This window comes from Coloeus monedula, assembly GCF_965178545.1.
Source record: "Coloeus monedula genome assembly, chromosome: 2".
Classification (NCBI taxonomy): Eukaryota; Metazoa; Chordata; class Aves; order Passeriformes; family Corvidae; genus Coloeus; species Coloeus monedula.
Window position 1 is genome coordinate 51,237,773 of NC_138782.1, and position 25,582 is coordinate 51,263,354.

At 35.8% G+C, this 25,582-nt stretch overlaps 1 protein-coding gene across 13 annotated transcripts in view; it reads right to left on the reverse strand.

The window, feature by feature from the left end:
• The window catches only part of RGS7 (regulator of G protein signaling 7), a gene marked incomplete at both ends in the record, with an annotated part of 239,303 nt that overhangs the window by 92,033 nt on the left and 121,688 nt on the right, over positions 1–25,582 (reverse strand). For 11 of the 13 annotated variants that reach the window (XM_082301769.1, XM_082301770.1, XM_082301768.1 and 8 more), the window contains one exon: positions 10,123–10,173. The exons of the other annotated variants lie outside the window; for them this stretch is intronic. In XM_082301769.1, the coding sequence (XP_082157895.1) occupies positions 10,123–10,173 (51 nt within the window). The remainder of the gene's footprint in view (positions 1–10,122; positions 10,174–25,582) is intronic. 13 annotated transcript variants of the gene reach the window in all.

Below are 25,582 nucleotides of genomic sequence, written 5' to 3' on the forward strand. Positions count from 1 at the left end.
ACATATTATCTTGGATTCCCAGGGATCTCTTGGCATGATTTCCCCAAAGGTTTTCTAAAGGTATTAAGCAGATCATGAGAAAAACAATAGGTAGAAAGGAGGGAATAAAGGTTAGGCACAGCAGATCAGTGATTACACTGAATAGTGTAATATTACAATGAAGTAATAATATTACACTGAAGGGGGGTTACCCACAGTAACTGTGTTTAATGGGTCCTGGACTGTTCAGGATAATCCCAAATTATCTACAGAAGAGTGTGAATCACAGACTCACAGAATTAACTAGGTTGGAAAAGACCTTTGAGATCATCAAGTCCAACCTATGACCTAACACCTCCTCATCAACTAAACCATGGCATGGTTATGGACATGGTTTAGTGATGGACTTGGCTGTGCTGGGTTAATGGTTGGACACAATGATCTTAGAGTCTTTTCAAACCTTAAAAAGTCTATGATTCACAGTTACCATGATATAACAGTTGCTTCTCACATTTTTGCTTGTTTTATTTCATGCTAGTGGTTATATTTGATGATGTAAATAATTCCAAAATTTCAAGAGGCAAATATTTCACATATCTAATAAACTTAAAGACTATTAAAAGGTTAAGTTTTCCAGTTTAACTGAAGTATTACCATAAAGCAGACAGTAATCAGGAAGCAAATTTTCAAAAGGAAGTGTAAATTACTTGTAATAATTTCTGCATGCCTAACTGAGGTGAATAGACTCTTTTTATGGCTTGGATTTTTTTTTTTAATTAATTTGAGCCTCAGCTTTAGTGAGAAAAGTAATTTTTTATCACCTGTAAAAATTAAATTCTATTGACACTAGGTATTTTATACTTTGTGGTTCCAACTGTTCTGAAGCTAAATGAGGTATTGCAGCTACAAAACCAGAGTCGACACGGCTGTTGTCACTCACCCCACCACAAAAACAATTAAGATCCTGATAATTTGTGGAATTTGAGTAGATGACTGAATGCAACCAGTGAAATTAGAAAAAGGGAGAGACACTAGAGGGAGAACATCTGAATGGAGAAGTACACATTAATTAGATCCAACCACCAGCCATAAACAAGTGAGAATCAGAGGATTTTATGCCGTAAAATTGGAGCATGAACCATGGAGACTAAAAACAAACAAACAAAAAAAAATAAAAAGGAGGAGAAGATAGTAGAGGAGTAGAGATGAAAAAAAGGAAGAAAAAGAGGGAAGGATGTATTGAAAAAAAATGAGAGAGTGCCTAGGAAATATTATTCTGTCCAAGATGAAATGGCAAGCAATGTCCTTTGCATAGTAAATGTGCCTGATCTTGGACCATCACTGTGCCCCTGTGCACAGAGCAGTATTTCTCCACATGTGCTACGGAAAAACTTAAAACTCTCCTCAGGTCAATTACTAACAAAATCAAGAGAAGGCCTCACACTAACCTTCCAGTCACCAAATACTACATATGACATGTAAATATCAAAACATTTTTGTTTACTTGACTATAAATAGCTGCAGCAGCTGTCGGCAAGATGAAATAGGATTTCAACTGCTTTTATTCAATTAAGTTGGCCAGATTTAAAATCTCACTTCCACCTACTTGCATTTTTCATTACTATATAACACAGTTCTTTGGCAAACAAAGAAGCTGAAATCTAATGAAGTCTCTAGACAGTTCTTTAGCTGCTTTTAATTAATTATGCCAGTGTGAATTGGGAATTAGTAAATGTTCTTCCTCTTAAACCTCCAAAACTTGGTATGGTCCCAAAGGTTCAGAAGGAGGCTGTCAAACAGTAAGAAAACCATAAAAATTCCTAGTAACTTTAGTAGAAATGAGGTAAAATATTTTATTAAGAAGGTCATTATAATTCAATTTATGCAATTAAATAATTAGCTTTATTTCTAAATGTTATCAGAGTTCTCCCTAAAAGAGCATAATTTTTCTTGGAGTCTTCATTTGTGCTTTCATCCTCAGCTAAGTCAATATATGTTTGTTGTTATTAACAGTCAGTAACATAATAGTCTCTGACCATACTGCTACTTGTTTAAAAAGTTGCAATACAAGCAGACAGGATGGGGAACAGATGATATTTTCAAATCAGCAGGATTTGGGATCTGAAGCCTGTTATTTTTAAAATCTGATGCATCAATAAGGAGTTAATACAGCCTTCACCTGTATTTGCCTTATGCTAAAATATTTCTTCCATATTCTGAGTGGCAACATCAAGGAAAAGATATAGGTACAACACCCAGAAGGAAATATACACTTTAGGAAGACTAAGTTCTTTAGAAAAACAATGTGGAGAATTTTCGAAGAAAACTAAGGAAAAATGCCTGATTTGGGATTTCATTCTAAAAACTGATTATAAAGCTTTTCAGGCCTTATAAATCACTGAGGAGGAACAAGTATGACTTTTCAATAGCTCATCTTATCTATAGATTTATGACAAAGCTGTGTACTTCGACGTAACTTCATGGGTAAAGATTTCAATTGTGCAATTTAGATTTAAGGCCTAACTTGTTCTGTGACAGAATTAAAATCTTCCTTCAAATGGTGCAACAGAGCATCTGAAGTCCTTTCCAATGAAATTACTTAAAGATTAATGACGTTTCAGCTTCTATTATCTTGATCAGGTAACAGTTTTAACATTAAGCTGTTATCTCAGTAGGCTTGTTCAGACATATTTTTTTAATCAGTATTTTTTATTCTAGTCAATACTTTTTCTTCCTTTTCTCTCAATAAGACTCTGAGACCTCAGTGAAATAAAGCCCATGCTGCCTACTGAATTGTAAAGAATATGCTGATTGTTGGTTTGTTTCAATTTTTCAAATCTAACTGGATATCAGACACATTTTATAAACTAGATTTTGGATTTTAGCCTGAGATGTAGCTTAAAGGCCATGTTACACCTAATACAATTTTAAAAGGCACCTAGTTAAATCTTGTTTCATTGGAGTTAAAAATACAACCTCCAACTTTGTGCAGAGGTTGGAATTTCACCTCTAATGGTTAAAACAAAGGATGAAGGAGTGAATGTCATGTGAAGGTATTATACTTAATAGTGAAAATAATTCTGAGTAGAATCTGGAGAATTTGATATTAAAGGCAGTAATTATTTCCTATTAAAATAAATATCTTTGAAGTCATCACCATGGAACCAGAATTAGTATTTAGAAAAACTAAATTTAAAAACTCAGTTGGCGCCTTGTTTTTAACCAGAGAGAAGGAACCATCAATAGAGTTCTGTTTTATACAGAAAATGTGTATGTCACACAAGTTATATTTGAATCATAGAATTATAGTATGGTTTGGGTAGGAAGAGACCTAAATTTCATCTAGTTCCAACCCTGCTGACATGGTCAGGGACACCTCTCAGTAGGTGTAATGGCTCAAAGCCTAATAAGAACCAAAAGAGATCTATTTTGAGTCAGTATGCTATTGACAATATCAAACAGGTTGCTGACAGCAACAACTTTACAGAACACATGCATTTTGTCATACCAATACCTAGTACTATCATTTTATTTTTACAACCATTTTATTGTACAAAAAATTATGCTAGACAGCAGCAAATTCCATACTTGTCTTCTTTACCCATTACTCCAAGATGGACATTTATTTCTAAATTAAGCAGACACAACTCATTTATATTTCCCAGGTAACTGAAACGTTTATAAAATTTCTTAATTGCTAGAGTGAAAAAACAGAAACTATTTTTTATGAAATCTTGCAAAATAATGCCTCCTCAAGGCAATAACAAATTTTATTTAGACATGCTTAGCATGATGGAACAGTTGTAGTAGTTTGACCTATTTGCCTGTGTGAAGGAAGAACTTTGTAACTAATACCATGATAACATACTTTGCATCATGACACTGATAACATACTTTGCATCAATACCAGTCACAAACTTTGTATCTTCCCTATAAATGTAAAAAAATTTTCATTTTTAACCAGATGCCACACTACCAAAAAGATCAGAAGAAATGACTGCTCCTTCAAAGAAAATTGAAAATGAGTACAGATGTAGGCTACCACCTATCTACAAGAGAGGAAATAAAATGGCCAAACGAGGAATATATTAATCACTTTCAAGAGTGACTACAGGGAAATGAGACTGTTCAAAGAGTACTGGCACATTTGTAGAAAAACAGCTCACTCCAGGTGGCCCTGCAGGTCTCTGTGCTCTTCGAAAACACTCCTAACACACACAGTCTATACAGGATAATAGATTATACTAATCTGGAAGAAGCTTCAGTGGAAAAAACATGAAATCCATTAAATCTGATACATCCTGTCACAATTGAATTGCAGTCGGTACACCTCTGTTCACCATTTACAAAATCTCTCTAAAGGCTTTGGGCAAATAAAACAGCCTCTTCACATGAACATTTACCATTGCACTCCTGGAACCTCAAGAGTGGCTAGAAGCCCAATGATTACCACACACAGGTAAGTACCACCTATGCTGCATGTAATTATAGGAAACCTGACCCACATATTTTTTGCATGAGTATCACAATGTTACTATTAAAAAAAAGTGTCTGTAAATTCTGATATTTTCCATTCTCAAACAGAACTTTGTTTTACTTTCTTTTTGTTCATCTGAGATAAAAGTCATTATTTCATTGAAATGTTACAGGATCTGACAAGCTCAGATCAAATTCACCCAGTAGAAGTAAGCTGGGAAGTTAGTTACACTGGAATTGACAAAGGCTCATGAGGTTTGCTATCAAATAAAATGTGCCAGAATTTCTATTAGGTATATGAAAAATTACAGTGTCTAGTGTCCCTGGTTTCCCAACATGAGGGGTATGGTATGTGTGCAAGCAATATAAATTATTTTATTTCGGTTTTGGGTTGCTGGTTTTTTTTAAGATTATAAAGGGGAACATTCTACTCTTCTTGCACTTCCCCAAGTTTAGATTAATGCAGAGACTGCAAAGATAAGCATGACCTTTCCATTCCCTTCTTTATTTCTTCTCATAAGAGACTCTTTTCTCTGTTAGCAGTCTCTGGAAGTACCTCCCTTTTGCTTGCAGCTCCCTAGTGCTGTTTCCCAAATGGCAATTGTTTAGAACATCTTGTCTGGCTCCTGCTCTTTGCTGCTACCTTTCTGCATATAATTGGGGAAAGGGCAAAACGGGGAACTGAACAATTTTTCAAGTAAACTTTCATAAGCTCAAATAAAAATCCGAACATTTTTCTTTTAACTCTTTCAAGCAAGTCCTGTGTATTATCAAGGTCATTATTAGTATAGCAGCTGCTGGAGAGAGATTTGAGTACAAAGCAAAGGAGGGAAAACTGGAACAAGCATAAACAGATGTTGTGCTACTGAGCCCTCCCTTTTTCTTGCACTGGATCAGTGACCACAGTTTTCATGGACACTAATGGGCATCTAGTTACAAATTAGTTGCACCAGTTAAGTGAAAAGACCATAAATGGTGAGAACTGAAACTGAAAAATCACAGGAGGATGTAAATACCAAGGTAGTATTTTTTCACTATAAAAGTAGATCTAGTCATATATATTTTTGGCTTTAATGTAATTCCTGATGTCTAAGTGCAGTACCAAACTACTTCAACAGACCGCCTAAATGAGCTGGAGCAGGGCAATGTGAATGTCGAGGTCGAGCATTCTAGAGTGGCTGCAGTGTCTCTGCTGGGGCAACCATCCGAATAAAGTGACTCCAGCCAAATTCAGCTGCTTTGCAGCTGTGAGAAAAATAAATAAGCAACACTCAGGAATAAAGGTACTGTAAAGGAACATGAGGATGATGTCTAAATACATTATCTACTCTTATTATCTACTTTTCTGACACATCTAGAAGAAAATTATTCAAGGGATGACTTGAAGATGAAATCAGCGTTTGTGAATAACACACATTTCATTGTGAAAAGACTGGAAAACTCACACTGTTCTTTTTCCTTTAGGAGACAACAGCATGATTTACTATTAGCATGTTGAATATTACGGAACAGAGAAATCAAGTGTTTGCCAAAAGGGCATCGAAGAAATCAGTGCAAGAACCAAGTACAGGATTAGTCTCTTGGCAATTTGAGCTGAAACCTTTAAATCATCTCATCTGTCCTTTTTGTTCTATTTTTTCCACTAAGGATTAAAAGAACTTCAGTTGCTGGTGTGGTCATTCTGGTGCATTTCACATCATTAATGATCACTTTGAAAAAGAAAACACTATGTAGAAAAACAAAGTAGAGTTTCCACATTAAGAGTAATTGGCAACATCAGTGAAGAGTCAGCACTCACCCTGTAATGGTCAATTCAACAACACATGTCTAAATGCCAAACCACAAGCCCTTACAATTCTGTAAACTCAGTTAATTGCTTCTTTTCAGGTTGAGATCATGTTTACATTTATTCCTGAATAAAACTTCACCATTAAAATTAACTTGGACAATTCCTGTTCCTTAAAATTTTACAGATGAGTTGTAGGCTGAAATACAAATATTTTTTAAGTACATATTGAAAAGCAAACAATGTAACAGCAACTGTACCTTGCATTGTACACAGCTATTCTGGGCACAAGCTCTGCTCCACTGAAATAACTTCAAATCTGGTACAATTTAGCAGAATCCACCTAGCATCTCCAGTTTATTTTCTTGATGGAGATCTACTGCAGCAAGCCAAAATCTTTCAAATATTCCACTGAAAATTATTTTCCATTTATGAAAAATCTGCATGGTTTTATTGACTGGCAGTTTACAAGTTCCAGCTTGTTACTATTTTTTACTGGAAATTGCTGTTTCCAGGTGAGAGCTTTACACTTATTAACACATTGAAGCAAATGTTGCTGTCAGGCCTTCTTCTACCTTTGGTTCTCCCACTATCCATAGAGCTGCCTACTTCATTTCCACTTAAATGGTATTGGAGCTGTATTCCCTATGCAAAACAAGGGAAAAAACTACACTAAAAAATATTACTTTTTTATATATAAAGTGTGGCAGCATCAGTAGCGTTACTTTCTTCTTACTTGTTCTGTGTTTTATTAAAGAACAAGTTGACTGAAGGAGTTAGGTGTTTTCACCCTGGAGAACAAGGCTCGGAATGGGACCTCATCACAGTTTTCCAGTACTTAGAGGACAGAGATTATCTTCACAGGGAGCCACACTGAGAGGATAAAGGGCAATGGGTACAAGTTGCATGGAGAGCGGTTTCATCTATTCAAATTTTTTACAGCGAGAACAAATAATCACTGGATGAGGTGGAGTTCCCATCAGTGGTGGCATCCAAGATGAGACAGGACAGAGTGCTAGGTAATCTCACCCAGGTTTGCCTCTCCATGAAAGTTTGGACCACATGGTCTTCTGAGGTCCCTTCTAATCTGAGGCCCCTTCTGTGAATCTGTCTACTTAAATCACAATTTACCTGCCTTGCTTGCATGAGTATTTGCACAGCACTTGTAGATGAGTTGTGCAAATAGTCCTTACATTTTTCTGGACAGAATAGAATATATCTTAAAATATGAAATCCAAGGTCTACTTTATGTCGTTCTTCTAGGTATGTGGCTGATATCAGATTTAGACAGAGATGATAATTTTCAGTGCAAACTGAGGCATTATTTATTTCTGCATCACAAGACTGCATAGCTTCACAAGTGATTTGTAACAGGACCCTACAGGGAGTTTTAAAAGACAACCAGGTTAAACCCTGACACACTGGTTAAAAGCAGTCAGAGGACACTGGAAATCCAAATTACGGTGACAACATATTGCAGAAATTTAGGTCTTTTCCACATGGGGTTCTAGATTGACTTGTCCAGAATGGAAACGAAAAGCCACACACTTATGAATTTTGAAAAAACAGAACATTTTCAGAAGTTCTGTCATGTGAAAAGCTCTTGCTCACCATCTGTCAAGTTCACTGTCATGTGGCAATTCTGAGCATTACCCAAAGGAAGCATTTAGGGTTATTTGTTTTCTGAAGATCTGAATTTAACCAGTTCCAGATAGCTGACTTTGGACTAGGACCAATATACATAAGACGTTTTTGCCATTGTGGACAGTTTTTTCCATCCATGTAATCTGAGAGGATAAAACCCAGTTTCAGCTAAATTACTGTGGTGTTTTGGTTACATATGTTAGTAGTTTGTGTGTTTGTTTAATTTTAATTGGATATGAACATAAGGAACAAGGAGACTTGGTTTCTGTTTAGCACAAGCTTTTCCTATTCCAAATTTTGCAACAAGCAGGTAATCTGAATGACAGCCTATTCCAGTATTGCAGTTCTGGTTTGACAAATAAAGGTTAAGCTTCCACATCAAATAAATACAAAAATAGTAAATACAAATAGGTGAGTGTTTTGTAGCCAACAACTGAGAAATGCAATATCACACTTGGGTCTCTTGAAACCTGCACATTACCTTCAGGAAGCAAACATACAGCACTGTTCAAAGTTAGTTAAAAATGCAGTGATCTCTTTAATGTAACATGCCAATACATTGTGAACTGACTACTTCCAAATATCAAATTATATATTGATAGTTCCTTGTTGCTCAAGTTGCAATTTTAGATACAGTGATTTTGCTTTTTGCAGTGATCATACTTTGATTTGTAATTTTACAGAAAGACACATTTAAAAATAAAGACAAAAATAACTCCCAAAAACCTAAAAAAAAAGCCTGAAACAAAGCAAGGGAAAAAAGCATTTTTGATCATTTTTAAAGAGGGAAGATTATCTTTCCTCTAAACAAAAGAAAATGGGAACTTCCACAGAATATTTTATTTCTACAATTCAGCATTTTCTACTAGAAATCATTCCTTTACAGAAAATTTCTGATCAGGTAACTAGATTCCAGTCAATCAAGGAAATAAATAATAGCTAAATGCAATAACCTGAATTACCAAAATATGGGTATGGATCTAATATCGACACCCAACTGAGATGGACAAAGACTCTCTAATGGTTTAGAGTTAGAAAGTGTATGTTTATTCCAGCGCCGGGCAGCTGCATGGGTAGCTCCCTGATACGCAGTGCAACGTTACAAGCCAATACAAAGTGTATTTATCTACAATAGTTATGAATATCCAAAATACAAATGCATATGTATAACATTGATACCTCCCATTCTCCACCTCGTATGGAATTTAGCTTAAATGTCATTAAGCATGCATGGTATGCTCCCTGAATTGGGTCGGTGGTCTTGAAGATGAGGTAAAAGTGGTCTTCCTCGATTTGACCTTTCTGCCTCCCTGGGTTTTGACAAATTACTTTTGGTGACCTTCCAGTTCCTCTTTGTGGGACTTATGAATAGGTTCTCAGATGGGGAGGAAATTGATAATTGTTTACGTTCCCTAGATCTACTTATCAATGTTTCTGTCTCTCATTCTAAGCACAGCTAAACAAATATAAAAGTGACAGGTAATCAGTTTTTTAGTAATCAGTTACTCGCATCTTGAAAACTCATTTCAGGTCCAGCTCTTCTTTACTAACTATTAACTTTTAATTAATTCTAGCTGGGCCTAAGCTCACTTCTATTTTAACTAAATTCAGCGCAGCTAACCTTCTAATTACATCTTTATGTTTCTTTTAAAATCTGTATTTCAAACCAAACAGTGTTTCCTGCTAGCCACACAACAAACCAGTGGCAGAGTTTGGAACCAAACCCTTACTTCCATGTCCCAATCCAGCTGATCAAGCAATGAACTGTTCTTCCTCATATCACTGATTTTATTTGCATTTCACTTTCCATTTAAGATGCTATGAAAGTGTCCAAATTTAAGATTAGCTTTTATTAACAGTACAAGAATATGTATTTTAGTAGTTCTATTTATTTTTTATATATTGAAAGATTCTGTAAGAAAACAGCATGTATTTAACAAACTATTTAGCATAACACTGAATAAATTCGTCATGGACTCAAACATTTTCTACCAAAGAACTACCATTATCATTGTTGTCCATCAAATTGTTTCCTGTTACCTGCAGCAATCAAAGGGATAATCAAAATCCTCAGATTCTTAGCAAAGGTTTCTAAGATTTGATGTCTGTTTTGCTATTGAAATTATACTGGTCAAATGCTGTCCTGTCACTCCCACTGCAGCAGAAAACAAAGTCAGGTCCAATAATTTAAAAAAAAACAAACTAGAATTTGAAGACATGAAAACAAAAGAAATTACCTGGGTCTTCTATCGATAAATTCTTCGTTAACCATTGAACAATATCTGAACCTAGGAGCAAAAGAAAAGGCATTTATAGATTAGTAAATTTTCTCTCCCTATTCTTCAGATCCCTGAGGCAATTCATATTGTTCTTCCATGGAAGAGATCTACATTATTTGCTCAGTTTGTCTAGGAAAAAAAACCCACTGGCCATTCTATTTTAGTTTAGTTTCTTTTTTTAGCTTTGTTTTAGCAGTGAAACACAGCACTTCTTTCTTCCAGCAAGACTTATAAAACGTAATAGAAGTGCATTAAATGTGCAGTAGTGGTCTGCATTTTAAAAATAACACTACTTCGAAATTTACATAGAAAAACATTTTATTAACCTATGTTCCCCCCCCTTAAAAATTAGTTTACCAGTAGAAGCATATTCAGTTACCTACATATGGACTACCAATGGATCAGATTCCACCTCATGGCTAAGCTCTCAACAAAATTCATTTTTCCCTCAGTGGTAAAGTGCTTTCCTTACCACTCCAGTCTCCCTTGCTCTCCACCCCTTCATTTACTGCATATCCTTTTCTTTCTATTTAATTTCCTGCCTTGTTTTAAGGTCATGTGCTATTGCCCACCTCTTAACACCTTTGACACCAGGTTTCTTCCTGCCTTTTACACTGAGTATCCTTCCAACCTCACCTCCTAATTCCTAACCCCTCTGCTCCTCTTGGGCATGCACTTCTATCAACTGCACTTCTATCACACTTTGCACTTCATGCCACAAGCTGAAGTCAGACTTGTTTTTCAGGCAGAAAGCTACAGTTGAATTTCAGTCACTGTTAACATGATTTGCAAAATAAATTATGAAGCATTGCTGCGGACAGAAAACCCAAACCACAATCATGATTTAAGCAACTTGAAATAACCAAACTGGCTTAGAGGGAAAATGAGTGAAACACTGGGGGATGTTACATGCATGTTCTTCGTGGTTCATGATACCTCCAGTTCAGACAAGCAATGTAATAGAGGGAGACATCACATATTTCCTTATAGAGCCAATATTTAAGTTGCTCATCTATTTCCCATCAAGCATTATAAAAAAAATTATTTGATAAACCTTAGATTTAAAACAATAATAAAAATTTATACAACTCACACAAATATAAACCAAATCAATAAAATCTCTTGAATGTACAATAATATATAACACTAGAATATGGAGCATATTTCCCCTGTTGCTCCCTAGATTCATATTTCTGCCTGTACTTTACATACTGCTTAATTTCCTTTGCTTATCTTAAGGCACTGAAAACAATATTTTAAAAAGGCATTTCAGAGACGGAAATTTACTTCTCCTTACAACTTTCATTTTATTATACTTAGTGAATAGCTCTATCATATATTTTACAAAGCCCCATTGATTATATCATAGCTTTCCATGTGTGTATGCATTACTAAATTGATTACATAGCAGTGAAAATCTCTAGAGATTTAACAACCATGTCCAGAGGAGACATTTTCATTACTATGTTAAATGTCTAAATTTTGAAAGATATTAAACTGCAGTGGCACTGTTTCTCACAGCATTTATATGGCTTTATACCTCAAATGAGGCAATTTACTTTTGCATGCTGTTGGAGGTGTACAAAATGTTACAGAGAGATATTCCTACCCCAAAAATATTCTATTTTTATAAATACAACTTTAGTCCTTTTTTTATACATATGAAATTTACAAGGCTGACGCTGACAGAATTTTAGTTTAAGATGAAACTTCATAAGCCTCAATGACGCAGTTCCAAGCATAGCTATATTTTTCTGTCAGCTAACTAGAGAAGTTAGTCAGTCCTAAATATTTCCCTAAATCTTCAAAGATCAAAGACAAAAATTAGAAAAACAACATGACATTTTTGAATACTGATTTTTTACTTTGTCTTCTTTCAAATCTCTAAGGTACCCTATGGGAAGAAATCTTCTTTTCATCTCGCCTTCAAAAACTTCTTTCCTTTTTGCATCTTTTGAAAACTTTCTTACAGTGACATTCCTCAGTCCTGTATTCCTCAGTCCTCAGCTCCTGGCCTCACATTTGCATATACATGGTCTGCACATCACAAATTTCACCTCCATATGCTCCACTGTCTTTTGGCTTATTATTAATAAGAGTGGGAAATGGGCTTTCTTGAAAATGGCACCATCTGATTATGAAAGTTCATTGATGCTCTATTCACACTTTATCCTGAAGCCATTGCCCTGGCACTGGAAAGCCTGGACAGGAGTTTAAGCCTGCTATTGCATTTGAACACACTGATGATTTCAGATGCATGACTTTAATGACAGATTAATAAATACCAACATCAAATACTCTCCTTCTATATAGTGAAAGCTATTCAAGTAAAACCAACTTGCAAGTAATCTGTCATATCACAAGTGAGAAATGTATCAGTTCATATTTCTTTGGGAGATCTTGGGGCCAACTGTAGTCCTAAAAGTATAATAAAGGTATTAACTTGTAGAGCTTGCTGGGTGTTTTTTTAGCTACTGGTTTCAACATCTAATCAACAATATTGTTTCCCTTAATCGTTCCTGTGCCCTTTTCTAAGGTTTATTACTTATGCAAATGTGTTTCTAAAAGCAAAATCATTACTCTAATTTCTTATCTCAGGAAAAAAAACAAGGCAACAAAACAGGTGAAAACAGAAAAACAATACTTCCTGTCAGTGTAGCTTTGAAAAAAACTGACCAGTAAATTCATGTCAGTTTTAATACACGACACTTCACATCTATAGGAATTATGATCCAAGACTATAAACATCATTATTTGTAAACAAGAACTAATACTTATAGGATGAAAAATCTTTAACCTTCAAACCTTATTCTGTCTTATCACCAGAAATCTAGCAAAAAGACAAACTAGTCAGATAATATAAATTTTGTGGAAACCACTACCTTGGTACTGGACTCACCTGAAAAGGAAAATTTTAGCAATCCAAAACAGAAAATGTTTGCTGCATCATATACTCAGTTTTTGTATACCATTTAATGTGTGATAACAATGACCCAGTTATAACATTGTCAAAGCAGATTCTTAAGTTCTCCAGGTCTCCCTGCCTCACTTCCACCAAGCAGCAAAAAAGGCAAATTGGCTATTAGATCTGCAAGGTCTGGAAGACTTCAGTCAAATTGCTGACTGAATTTTGAAATCCCAGAAAAACCTTCAATTGCCATGCCAATTTCTAAAGCAAATGAAACTGGACAAGGCAAAGTAATAATTTTTAATAATATCTTAAAACTAACATGAGCAGAAAACATTTGAAAAAATGGGGTTTTTTAGATATAGAGCCTGAAAGCCAACTGTGAGATTCCTTAAACACCAGCACCTATCCAGATAAAAGCAAAAAAATTCAGAAGATCTTACTCAAGCCCAAAAATTATAGACTTTCATCTTCTTTAAAGAAATAGCCAAAAATATGTCTATGTTCATATACAAACAAAAAAGACTCAGTCATGTTCTTTGTAAAATGTACTTGCTGAAAATTCCACAAGTGGTTAATTTTAAATTAAATGGTCCAAAAACAGCAGTTGCTGAAGCTGTCACAGATCTTAAGAAAATACTTTTTGATGAAAGCATGCTGTCTGAACTCTGCAATACTAATTTCCAAGTCAAAGTCATAATGCCAAGGCAATGCGAAGGTTACCTTTCAGAGAAAATCACCTATTTTAAACAAGTCCTTACAGAGTACATTTCCAAAAGGTGCTGGTTCTGATCTATAGAAAATTTCACAGGAATTATAAATCAAATTTTTGCTATGCCTAAATGCAATGAGCCATGTAAGCCTTGATCTGTCAGAAAAAAGATATGATATTAGTACTGCAAAAGAAAAGCAAAATTCAAAATGCTCTATCTTTTTCAAAATTCAAAAACATATTTAGCGGAAGGAGAGACAGTTGCAAGAAAGCATATTTTATTAATCAGAATCACAAACAAAGAGACCACTGGGAAACTTAATGAGTTCTTACTTCATAAAGAGACAGGTTCAACCTTGCAAAGAAAATAGTCTTTTGCTGTTAATATCTCAGTTTAGTAACTAATACCTATTCTTCTTTTCACTTTTAGACCTCAGAGTATTTGCAGATGATGAAGAGGGAAGGTGATGCAGGAAGCCCCCCTGCACTGAGGATACCAAGAGAGAGGGTTTTGCTGTTGACAATCAAGATTTTTGCCATCTGAACTTTCAAGGGCAATGTAACCCTCACGCTTATGTTTGCCCAGCACTGTGACATCTGGGCAGATGGGCCTGTTTGGTGCCGAAAGGCAGGAGCAGATCATTCAGGTGCTGCCTCGAGGGAATCTCTTGGTCAGCTGGCTCAGCTTCAGAGCTTCATCACCACCTAGCCTTGAAAACCCAGAGAATTTTTTGCAGGGCAGCTCACAGTACAGAAAACTTAATAAACATGACTCTAGAAAGTATCAGTGTCTAAATTTAAGACAAGACTATTACTAAATTACTGAGGAAATAGTACTGTATTTCCACTGTTTCTCTTTATTTTTTATATTGAAAAAGGAGGGTATTGGGTCATTTTAACTTTTGTCTCCAACACCATCACTTCATGGGAATTAAGGTTAGTCACTGATATACTCTTCAAAATCCTTGGCCATGACTGAAAAACGATATAAGGTGCAATTTCATTTCTCACCACTAATTCAGATATTGGAAACACAGAAAGTGGATTAGATGAACAGGGAGATTGTAAAAGCCAGCGGTCTCTCAGGTTTTCAGCACTAGCTGTTTTCAAACAAAAATTGCTGTCTAATGGAGAGTAGGACTCTACAAGGAAGGGCTTTCACTGGTGAGAGGGACAGAAATGATCTGCATTCTCCTTGAAGTTTTCACAGTCACAAACCACAGCATTTGTTGCCACAGATATATCAGCACGGATATTTTACAGTTTCTTTTCTTTATCTGAGAAGCACAGTTTGTGTATGAATTCTTCATGCATGTATCTGAAAGAAATCAAGTACCATACAGTTACAGGCAGAAGGGCAGAGGGAAGAAAAACAATGGCTATACTATATATGGGTTAAATTATGGAAAAATACATTATTATCCAGTAATTACTGGATTATTCAGATTAATTTTTCCCTATGTCTATTACAGCTGAGCAAAGAGAGGCTTTGCATCACTTGATTGCTGTGTCCACAGAAAGGTAAAAGAAGGATGCAGGGACCCCTCTCTGAGGCTGGGGTTGCAAAAGTGCTTGAAGGAACATAATCCCCATAAATTATTTCCACCCTGTGTTTTTAGCTAATAGGTTTTTTCTTTCTTTTCTGTATTCTTTTGGATTAATGTAAAATAGATTTATAGGTTTAAGTTGGTACAATTTCTTATCATGAGTGGCAACAGAGCTGACACTGTGATAATTTGAACACCCTGCTGATTGCACTTACATATTTAATTTCCTGACCTTTACTATTTAAGTTGGTTGACTTTTTAAAATAAAAAACATTGAGTGCAATTTGATTAAAGAAATTATTTACATCTCAACTTTCACACGTATTTCTGCTACTTGCTTTTTAGAATTACTGATGAAAACAAATGCAGAAACTTACTCTTTTGACTTCTTATAATTGGGGGTGGACCATGCATTTGTTTGAGTTCTGTTAAACCTCAAGGAAGCTTGTACCCAGGTGCAAATTTTAAAATGTCATCTGAATAATACTGACTGTACAGAGAATATGAGATATTTTAATGAAACTATTCAAGCACAAAATTACAGTTTTCTAGTTTTGAAACAATATAAGCTGAAATATACTTTTTTCCAAAGTGAAGGTAGATACAGGAATTTGAAGAAATAAAACCCTCAAAGGAATCATCCTACTGCTTTTGAGTTGGACTCTTTCATTCTCAGCTGTAATTCAGAAATACTCAAGCTTAGAAGGGCAGAACGGATCCGTAATTCTGGCTAGCCTAACCTTGTGAAGAACAACGTATTTCTTGATACTGTTATGACTTTCTGCTTCAGACAGGATAATTCATCTACATTCATATTGTGAAAGAGCTAATAAAGAATGCAAAAATCTCTTCCACTTCCATACCTATATGAAATAAATCAGTGGTGCTGACCAACAAATTCCAGTAATGTAAATGCTTCAGTCACACTCTGTGTCATAACCAAGCCTCAGAGCAGAAATCCAGTTCATAAACACTAAAAGGATAATTAAATATGGCTGTGTATCTGTGCCACTCTTTATTCTAAAAGTGTCAATCCACACAGGTCCCTATCTCCTCCAGCAAAAGGAATCGCTGCTTCATTCCAGCAACATTTATCTCTAAAGTTTCCCAAAAGACATCCTCTACTTAGATCTCTTCCACAGCCACAAATGACACTAGCCGTGCATAATTGACAATATGCCAGTAACCACAGATGAAACTCCTGTAATCCCAAGGCTCTTATCCTAAGCACTAGAGTTTAGCATCTTGCTGAAGAACATTGCTCCACACTAAACATTTGCAAGACAAGAGTGTTGCTGTTTAGAAAAAGTAAGTAGCATGAAAGCCCTGTACAGCCTGTCCACTGCAAAGGAATTTTTATCCTTTCCTTCAAAATGATGTAAAACCTTGTGATCTTGATGAACAAGAATAGAGTATCAGTGTGCACATGACATGTAAAATCTTAAAAGATTCCTCTATGTAAAAAATATTTGTGGGGGAAAAAGCCCATAAAATATAAGCAGAATTTTGAACACCATAAAAAAACCCAGAAGAAATTTCATTTATGATAAATCCTCACCTCCAAATAAAAAAGAAAAACACAACAAAAACCAACCAACCAACCAAAACCAGAAAAAAAAAAATCACACTTAGTTTTTAACTACTGTATGCTTTCTTCAAGCAAAACTTCTAAAGACTGAGATAAACAAGGAGGCCAGGAGACTTACTAGTGAGACCTACTTGATTTCCTGTTCATCAGAAATCTTAAATAATGGCAAAAGAAGATAAGAAGCTAAGTGACTTCCAACTTTTCTTATCATGATGTGCCATCCTTCTTCTCTCAGTCAACTCCTTTCCTTACCTTTCAAACACCTGCAGACACATTTGAGTACTATTAAGAGAGAAACAGCCAAGAATTCAGCTACTCATCATGTCTTCCATCTATCATTACCTTTGGGAACTCAAGCTAAATCACATCCTCCAAAACAATTCTGGATCCAATGCCAAGTGGAGAGCAGGAAGCCTCCAAACAGCAAGCACAATGGTGTCCATGCTCTTCACAGCACCAGCGTGTACTGTGTAAATCAACCAGCAATGAGGCTGTTCTGCAATATCAGTGCCCCAAATTGTAGGTGAGTGCCTAGTCACCAGCTTAAAGAAAATATTTTTCTATCTCTCTCTGTCATGATGTAATTTCTTTTTAAAATAATGAGAAACTCCACATGGAAGAGAACAGTTTCTACTGTCTCCTAATTACATTCTCTAAATAATGAGGCAGCTTAGTCCAAATTTCTGCTCAGACACAGGCAGTTTCAAGGCATTTGAACCTGAGTGTCTCCACCTCAATCTTTAGGCATTCTGGTTGGGGCATTCTGGTTGTGGCCCCTTGTAGGAACCCAGAGTGCCGAGAATATTTCTCTGACTGTTTTTAAGGGTTTTTACCCCCCTGGACAACACTGGTATAGCTTTAAACCTTGGAAAAAATTACCAACAGTCAGACAACAACTAGAAAATACAGTGGTGTGAATTAGGTGATAGACTACTATGTAAGATTGTCATAGGGTGAAAAATTTAGAGGTTTTAGGCTTCTCTTTATAGTAAATAGATAAGAGTAAAAAATATCAAAATGGAGGATTGTTGTTGTTCTCTAGACCTTTTTCTCCTTCTCCTACCACTCCATATTTTGCAGTAAAAGTAGTTTGGAATGATTGGATAGAAAATTCCGCAGTTCCTAGTCGTGTTACTGAATAATTGGTAAGAAAGTGAAAATAATGTATGTTTTTAGTAAGCATTGGTTAAAATGTCTTTAAAAGGCTGTGTAAATCTTGATAATCAGTCTTTCTCGCTCTCACTCCTACTTTTCCTCCTTCCATGCTGTACCTGGGTCACGCTAGTGGCTCAGTTCCTTCGATAAGACTTAATAAACAACTGTCTAGAAGCATTGAAACTACAGAAGACGTCTTGCTTTATCTTTTAAACTCCTTGCAAAGACTTTCAGCAAATTCTCTCCCATCAGGAGAGACTCAATTTATGGCACAATAAAGTGTCAGCCCCTTTTAATTCCTTTTGCTGGAGCTGTAAGTGTAAGGCTTTTGTGTTAAATAGCTTGGGAGATAAGAAGAGAAAATAAATGATTTACCACCCTGTAGGACACCCCTGCAGGAAGCTGAGCACCTGGAGTCCCCTCCCTACTACGTGCAGTCTGGTTAATGGGAAGTAGAACAGCATTGGCAAGTGTACGCTAGTGGAGAACACTGCAGGGTATGAATGTAAGAGCAGCCACCCTCAAGAAAAACTAAGAAGGGAATGGATGTGTGACTCCTATCCCTGAAATAACATATAAAAGGGCAATAGTAGCATCACTGTTGTCTAACTATCTTGAACTCTCACTCTGAAAAATTCATCCAAGATCATTTCAGGAAAACTGAAAATGTATTCTTAAGGGAAAATTTTGCTACTTGCCATAAATAGTTCATCTGGCCTTCTTTTTGTATCTAGTGGATGTTTTACTGTGTCTTGCTGACAACTTTGTACATAGAAAACAGGTAGATTGATAAGCATATGTTCTTTCTCTCATACACGTATCAGTAAGTGTTTGCACATTTGCACTTTGATAATCTCCACAGCACAGTAAAAGCTGCCTGAGTTTATCTCTGCCACAGTAAACATTTTTGCTTTCTTATTTTTTTATATCAGCAGTCTGAAAATAGCATGTAAAACCAAACACCAAAACCAAGTTCAACAAAAAAGCTTTGTGAAATTCGACCATGCTTCAAGCAAGTATGTATTTTTTCATATTTCCACATTAATATCTCTAAGAAATACAGTATTTTCCTTCAGAAATGCTTCTAATTCTTGCCATACTGCCCCCCAAAAGACACCCACACACAGATGGCAATGGAAGGAAGTGAGGAGCAATGTCATCTCTGCTAGACACTTTAATATTCATGGAGGATTTTCACAAGGGAAAATCCACAAATCCTAATCCAGGGGTAATGGGAATAAATATATAAATTATATAAGACTTGGTTTGGGATTTTGACTCCAGGAGGAAAGTCAGTTGGGACACAATGATTTGCAGTTTTGACATTGGCCCAGCAACAATGTCAATGTACCTCCTTCCTCACAGAGTGTTCCTACACAATAATATTTAATTTATACAGTTGGTTTGAAAAAGGGTTTTTCCACTGTCGCTATTTCAAAACACTCTTTCAGTGACTCATGCTCTTACTGTTCACTTAAGACTCTCAAAACTGATGTCCAAAAAACCCCCTTTGATCAGTGGATTTCCTGAATAACCCAATCTATTTAATTTAGTTATTTTTTTTAAAATACACCTTTTAGAGAGATTTAGTGATGCTTAATACAACAGCACAATGTGATGCTCTGCAGAAGCTCCTGAACCACAGATTTCCCAAGAATCTGGTCATTACCCAGCCATTCTCACACACGCAGAAACATCTCCAACAGGAGAAATCTCTTCTCAATAAAAAAAATTCTACAATACAGCAGTTGTACAAAATACTTATCTTCAGAGATGCAATCCAGTATAGGAACACAGGCTATAACAGAAAGTCCTAAAACATGACTTTCATAACAAAATGCTGAGAAATTGCAGAATAAAAATAATTTGTTTGGCCAAAGTAGTCATCTGGGGGTTTTAGTTCTTTATTCCCATTGTTCCACAGCCTGTAGCACAGATCAGCTATTTTTCAACTAGTAGTAATAAATACAAAGTATGAGATACAAGAAAGTTTGCTGAAGCTGAGTACAAACCTTCAACCTTAATCCTAATATTCAAGTGTTACACCAGAAATGTCACTGACTCTGATCAGAACTTTGCTGAAGGCTTTTTTTCTTCTATTTGAAATATGAAATGTTTTAATATTCAATAGACCACAGAAAGTTCAAATGAATTTCTATTCTTGATTAAACTGTGCTGGATGTTTCTGTGGTATTTCCTCCAGATCCATGATTATTTTAATACTGCTGTCTCAGAGTTTGCACTTCAAAGACTGCTGCAGGGCTACATTTTCAAAAGGGAAAGGAAATTAAGTTATTCAAATTTTAAGTACCTATATTTTTTAGCATTAGTCTGACTGAAAATCTAATCCCATTCAGTTTTTACCAAAATATGAGACTGTTTCAAAACTTTATTACGCTCAGTTGCTTGGTATAACAAAAATCACTTACATTATATAGTATAGAATGAACTGTGCTAGAAATAAAACTGAGCTTTGCTCCAACTCGATACTTCCACCAAATTCAGCATATTTTTCATTTGCAGTCTTTCATCACTACTCAGGGATTATGAATTAATTTATTGTAAATGTCAATAATTGTCCTGCACAACTATCTGAAGCAAATATTACTGTGTCTTTTCCAAAAGACATAAAAATCTCATAGTCTCAAGAACCCTGTCACTATAAAGGTAAAATTTACTAGCTCTTGAGGAAAATTCCCAAATACTCATTGAAATATAAATTCTGCTAACAATTTAAATTCTCTGTCATGATTTATCCATCAATGGAGATTTACCAAAAATCGAGATAGACATGAACTACCATTTTAATATGCAATCAACAGCTCTTGGGTTTAAAATAAACTTAATCATATCATCCATAATAAGTACTATATTTCTATCTCAAATTGAAAATTGAAGTATGGTATATGTTCAATGGTTACTCATATATGTGAGCATATGCCAGTCATTTTATATATTATGCTCCCATCCATCACAATGAACTTAGCAAACCAAGCAGTAAAACTTAGAAGAAATAAATCCCTCTACGTTTCAGTTTACCAAGTTCATTCCCTTGCTGCTGTGTTTCCCAAAGGACATTCACATCAGCATTTGTAAGATAAAAATTGCAGCCCTGTATTTAGTATTGGCTTTTACTCCTTGACATTTTTATAGGACTTGAAAAACCACCTTTCTGCTTTGACAAGTAACGTGGTACCACATTAATCAAATACATTTTTGAAGCAAAGTACTTTGCTTTCCGTCAGTATCAGGCAATGTTCATAGAGCCATCACTAATGTCTCCATTTTAGGAATGTCTCTTTGAGCCTGGACAAAGAAACCATCTCTGCAAAAACATGCTGTTTTCTCCCATCCCTACCCTCACATTCATTATGTCCAGAGCAACCATTTAATAACACTAATCCATGAGTTCATGGGAAGCATTTGTAAGTTCAAGGGGAAAAGCTGGAGAGAGTAATTTTCCACCATCCGTTATCAAGTAAAAAATGATAAAAAAGACATTATTCTGAACAATCCTGGACCACTAGCCCAAGATGTAACCTTTGCTATTTATTTCTCCAGTAACGATAATAGTTCCTCATACTGTGCTGTGGATTTTGGGGGCTAGAGAACAGAGAAGCATTTTGAAAAGATCCACCTGTTAGTGCAATAAATAATAGTGCATGTCCTGGAGTCTGTATTCTATTCTTCATGTTATTTTACTGTACATGTCAAAGTTTTATTTCTTTAGATGAAACATCTGAGAACAGATGACGGCTTACTGTGAACATAGGATGGGTCTTTTATAACTTAAACTTGTAAGTACAGAAGCTCTTTGTAAAGATGAGACTGTAGTTCTTTTTTTTTTTCCCTTTTTCAAAAAATGCAGAAAAAAATTAGGTTCATACTGTTGCCTAGGAGTATGCAGTGACGTGAATACTAGTTTTAGCACCTGTTGCGTCTTTGCTGTTTACATTGTCAGAGTAAGAATAAATAATACCTAGATGTAAAATCACCCTTGGTGAGGGAATGTATACACAACCATTCAGGTACCTATCCAAACCAGTCCTGGTCCCCTTCCCAGCCCCTATACAAACCATTTATTTGAATTTTGGTCTCTCCATGTAATTTTTGAGGACCTGTACATATTTTATGTAAAATTGTTGATGGCCACCATTTCTTCCTAAACCATTGACTGCAGACTCAGGAACAGACGACATATATTCTCGTGGGAAAATAAAGACAGAATCTGTAAAGAAATATAAAGCAAATATCCAAGATATCCAGTTACTTTTTACTAGTGGAAGGCAAAAGTAGACACAACCCTTGTGGTGAGGGCCTGGAGAGAATAAAGATTTGTCAGTCATCTAAGGAATTGTGCTGTCTACATGAAATATGGTCCCAAAGTTGGGAGGGAGGGGACAAGAAGAAGTTTGGGAAAAACATGTTCTTGCTCAGTCTTCTTACATCCTTAAAAGAGCTAAAATGAATTCACCAACAGATTACAAAAGAAAACTAGCAGCCCTCTCCTGCAACAGAAAATAAAAAACAACAAAAGCCCAAAATTCAAAAATTTAAAGTATTTCTTCATAGATAAATATACTCTGTTCAATCTGGCATCAGCAATTAATACGATTCTCCCGCTACCTTTTTGTCAGATAAGAAATCAGGGGAGAGCAGCAAAGGGTGCTTGGGCTTGGACTAGCAAATAGTCTGATTATGGCATAGGCAGATCACTTCCCCTGGATTGCCTGGGAACAGAACCATACTCCTCTCCAAAATACAGGGGAAAGGGAGTAGTGGTAATATGACTGGTGAGAGTTTTGATACAAAACAGGATGGATGGATATAAGTCACCTAGAAGGGAAGTCTTAAGTAGCTTATCTCCTTCAAATTTCTGCTTCACTTTGAATGAGGCAGATTTATACTTGGAAACTAAGTACATCCTAGGCTGGTTTAGTCCTCCTTTCTACTATCTATCTCGCTCTGCATAAAACTGGGCTCCTGTCAAATACCAATATGCAAATAAATGCCTGCCATAGCACTGTTTTCAACAAATAATGTCCAATGGATGGGAACGCAGGCTCATGCTTACACATAACCTTCCTTGTTTCCTTTGCTGACCCCTTCCGTGGGCTCAGCAGAGCTCACTGCACGGCATTCCCAGTAACACCTTGCAACCATATGAATCCTGCTCTGTAAAGTATTGGGGTTAGAAAAAGTTTCCACTGGTCAGCTGTGTGCCTCTTGAGAGCTTCCCAGCCTCTAGCTGTGGATGCACCCTCAGTGTGCCTGACTGTGTACAGTATCATTTTCCTGGCTGTATGACACTGGGAAATATGGTAGTTTAAGGTTGAGCATTTCTTCCATGGATTCAGAAGAGCAGGATGTCAGAGGAGCAGGATCTTTTTTTGCTAGCCACATTAACAGCCAGTAAAACAAGCTGCTCTCAAGCGAGAGATGACCACTCTCTTGGTCTTGCAGCACACAAACACGGCAGCAATTCAAACCAGTCAGCAAGTATCAGAAGAATCTCTTCATCTCAAATTCATTACTCTCATCTTTTAGTGACTTAACAAAATATGTCTTTGGCCATTGCCATTTCTGGAACAACATTCCGTGGTTTTAAGTAATGTCTGATGGAATATATTTATATGCTTCTAATTTGTTTAATTTTTTTTTTTTTTTTTTGTAAAGAAAGTGATGGCTTACTAGTTTAGGTGAATATATTAAAAAATACCTATAGATTCAACTTTAAAACTGATTTCCTTTCTTACTTACAGTATTGAGTTTCACCTCACATGTTATGCCTCTAGAAATGATTGCCACTCAGGGAAAGGAAGCAACAAGCTTTTACTACTGTTAATACACTTTAAATTTCAGCAATTTTTCCTTCTCACACATTTAAAATTATCATTTAGCTTGCGTTATGAAAGATGTCCTTGCTAGTTAGTGTTTTCTTGTTTTTAGCAAGTATGCTAACAAAGGTAGACAAGTTCTTGTTCTTCAAACAAGAATGCGTGCACTGAGAAAATAGAGGAAAATTACAGCTCTTAGCGCAGGTTCTTAAGAAGAAGCACCCACAAGTAACTCTTGCCACATATATAGCAAATACAAACATGTAATGCCTTAGTGATGCCTAAATTTGATGTACTCTAAACTTAGTAAAGATGATGATCACCAAATCAAGCATATCAGTGAAGGCAGATGATCTGGCAGAGGTAGGAGTTACTCTGCTGTTTCATGTTGCAGAGCTCATTCAGTAATTTTAGTATGGAAGCATTTTATACTAATTGCCATTCAAACACGTTGGAACAGTGAGTCCCTCTGCTAAGGACCCTACAATCAGCATTTCTGATGTGACATTTTAACTGAATAATGAAGATTTTCGGAGTTGATCATGTTCAGCGGTTGCTCAATAAGGCTCCTGACTTGTTACTCTCTGTATTTCCCTAGCCTAAAGCGCATCCTCAAAGGATGCTTCACGAGTCACAGCAGAACCCGTGAGACACCAGAGTTTCTTACCTTGCAGCACATTCTGAGGCTCTCAAACTTCATTTTGATATGAAGTGGAACCCCAACATCAAATATCAAAGCTTTGCACAAACTGAAAAATTAAAAGTATTTTCCTTTAATGCTATCAAAATGTATGATTCAACAGGGGCAAAACCTTTTTTTTTTAGCATAATACAAACAGAATTCTTCATCTTCATTTTTCTGACTCATATGACAGCTTCTAACCAAAGTATACTAATTAAACAATAAAAGAAAAACTCAGTATTTCAGTACTTCCTGATAACGGAAACGTCAAAAAACTTCTGAGAAAGTGTGGCTTTGAAAACATTTCACAGCAGAAAACTGGTTTGCCAGATATAGCATCAGAAATGCTCTTAATGGATAATTCCTCTAAATTAAGCAGATGTAGAAGGCTTGAACAGAACTAAGATGGATGTGCCTCATTATCCTATGATTCTGTGATCTCTTTGACAAGACCAGAGGACAGAGCCAAAGGATCTGCTACACAGAGCACCCAGGGACATTCGATCAATAGTTTTAGACACAAGAGATAAAATAAGAAGAGTATAATGGGCATTTCATCTGCCTTTTTCTCTTAAGGTGTTACCTTGTCAATCATTATCAGAATAAGTAAAAATTTTTATTGCACTGTATATGTTTAATAACTTGCCACTTCTATTTTAACCTAAACTAAATTCAAAGATATTCTTATTGTGCAATATAAACACTATAATCATAGCCGTGATCGCTCTCCTTATCTCATATCATGCCTCTCTCTTGATGATGAGTCATCTCTTGTTTTACCATGTAGTAAAGAAAACAGATGAGCCTTGAAAAGCGAACACTTTTTGCAATTTTATATAGCAAATACCATTTGGAAAATGTATTTGTAAAATCACAGCTCCTGTAACTACTATATCAGTTTCCAGACAGCAAGTTATATACAGTGGGGATGACAACATTTGAGAAGTATCTGGAATTTAGCTTCTAAAAGATGTTTTCTTTGAAAATAA